The 2,170-nt window shown below is 36.9% G+C and overlaps 1 protein-coding gene across 1 annotated transcript; it reads left to right on the top strand.

Annotated features, from left to right (window-relative positions):
* The first annotated feature begins 281 nt into the window (after positions 1 to 281).
* Positions 282 to 881, top strand: LOC5570654 (ubiquitin-like protein 5). Its single transcript, XM_001659199.2, has 3 exons — positions 282 to 446; positions 505 to 643; positions 719 to 881. The coding sequence occupies exons 1-3, from the start codon at positions 408 to 410 to the stop codon at positions 760 to 762; spliced, it is 222 nt and encodes a 73-aa protein (XP_001659249.1). The 5' UTR covers positions 282 to 407; the 3' UTR covers positions 763 to 881.
* The last annotated feature ends 1,289 nt before the right edge of the window (positions 882 to 2,170 follow it).

A 2,170-nucleotide genomic window follows, 5' to 3' on the forward strand; every position in this document is an offset into this window, starting at 1 on the left:
GCGGTGTCACGAATACGTGCGCAAATTTGCTGGTTGAAAATACTGCCGTTTGATTTTGCTGGGAACAGCTGATCTTTGTTTATATTTTCAACCAGCAATCTTTAAGTAGTGCTAGTGACATGTAACGTGTATGTACACGAACGCAGAAACCACTATACACAAATTTCAGAATTTAGCCCAATAACCATTTCTATTTAGCTTGGTTTGAAGTCCTCTGGGATCGCCTCCTGAGTGCGACCCCTACCGGACTTCGCATTTTGACGTTTATTTCTCAGCTCTGCTTTTGTTTTGGATTGATTCGTCACTTTTCGAGAACGTTTAGCAGCATCCAGATCATCCAGATTCGCCAAATTCGTCAGATTTTTTTGAAATAATCCAAGTAGTTTCGACTCCATTCCACCATAACAATGTTGGAAATTACCTGCAACGATCGGTTGGGCAAGAAGGTAGGATAATTGATTGAATTCACAAGACGTATTGATATAAACTTGAGCTGCATTTTAGGTGCGCGTGAAATGCAACCCGGACGACACGATCGGAGACCTGAAGAAGCTGATTGCCGCACAAACCGGAACCCGGTACGATAAGATTGTGCTGAAGAAGTGGTACACGATCTTCAAGGATAACATCAAGCTATCGGATTGTAAGTTGTGAAACTTTTAACTGGTTAACAGGAAATTATCGAAACAACGTGTAATGCTAAAATAATTTATTTCAGATGAAATTCACGACGGAATGAATTTGGAGCTGTATTACCAATAAACGGATGAAAGGAAATGGAATAATCTATATATTTTTTTATATTAACTGATAATGTTAAGATTTGCTTCTGTACAATTAAACTTTGTGTTCTAGAAAAGAATATACAGAACTTACGGAAATTTCTAAATTATTGTCTACGAATGATGACCGTCAGCTTTCCTTTTCATTCTAAGCGTGGACAATTTATTCTTTATATGTATCTAGAATTACAATAATTGTTATTACAATTATTGTGGATTTACAAATGTTTTTGGGATTACTTTACTTGTTGTCAGTTTATCACTGGTTGTCCGAGTAAATCAATCCAATCTCTGAATGGAAATCTTCCAGAGTGTTCCGCTTTGAGCCGTTGAGACAGTAACGCAAAGAATTAGCCAAGACAAGAGCACGTAACATACATATGGCAAGTCGTGGTCCGCCTACAGGTAGGCTCTACTAGTTGCTCTATCATTCTGCTCACAAGCCACAATGTACGAACCACAGACAAACAGACGTAACACTTAGAACAAATTTCTTCAAAATCCATCGCCCAACAAGACCGGCAGATGGCGGTAGTGTGAAACGTCAAACGCGAAGAAAAACGATGCGCGCGCCTCTGGATGTGAGATTTGTAACATAATGAATTTGAAATGATCGTTAAATGAGTGTTCGATGGAAATTTCGTCAGTGTTACGTCTGTTTGTCTGTGCACGAACGTTCGCTCAAAAAAATTCGTGCGAACTGTTCGAGGTTCTGTATGAACGAACTGTTCGCCCATAGGGTAAAAGCACTATATTTCGACCCATGAAACCAGCATATGAGTGGAAAACTCCCAAAAACCCTGCAAAAAAGCATCAACTAATATTCAAATTTGGCAGTCGAATAGAAAAACATATTATTTGTTCATGTACAACTTCTATTAGATGATATTTCATTGCATTTTTTTGTATTTTTATCGATTAATGACTTTATCTTTTTGTGCTAGTTTTCGACCCACTGTTTTATTTTTCGACCCATGCATGTGCTAATTTTCGACCTGTACCAGATTGAATTAATATAGCGGGTGTATTGTATGAAAAAAACTTGAAACTGTTGAATATTCTTCGATGATTTTTCTTTTAGAATTACATTCCAGTGGAAACATGTGTATCTATGGAAGGCTCCTGAATACCATAAATACTGGTTTTGTATCCCTGTCACATCCTTTGAAGATATTGAATGTAAGACGTTTCGTCAATAGTCTAATAGTTTGTTTGTGCAATTGCGTGATGAAGTTGTGAACTACGATATCATAATTTGAGAAGAAAATAACCATCATCGTTTTACGTTTTTTTTGCTCAAAATTTAAGCAATGTTCAATGTGTGTTTTATTTTTATTATTGATGATTGCTGATGATTGAATGATGGTTTCTTGATCCTTATGTACAAT

This window comes from Aedes aegypti, chromosome 1 (genome assembly GCF_002204515.2).
Source record: "Aedes aegypti strain LVP_AGWG chromosome 1, AaegL5.0 Primary Assembly, whole genome shotgun sequence".
Taxonomy (NCBI): domain Eukaryota; kingdom Metazoa; phylum Arthropoda; class Insecta; order Diptera; family Culicidae; genus Aedes; species Aedes aegypti.

Excerpts from the sequence above, each read along its gene's own strand:
- LOC5570654 (XM_001659199.2), top strand. The coding sequence starts at position 408 with ATGTTGGAAATTACCTGCAACGATCGGTTGGGCAAGAAG. Across the intron at positions 447-504 it reads ACGATCGGTTGGGCAAGAAG|GTGCGCGTGAAATGCAACCC; the intron begins GTAGGATAATTG and ends GCTGCATTTTAG. Across the intron at positions 644-718 it reads TAACATCAAGCTATCGGATT|ATGAAATTCACGACGGAATG; the intron begins GTAAGTTGTGAA and ends AATTTATTTCAG.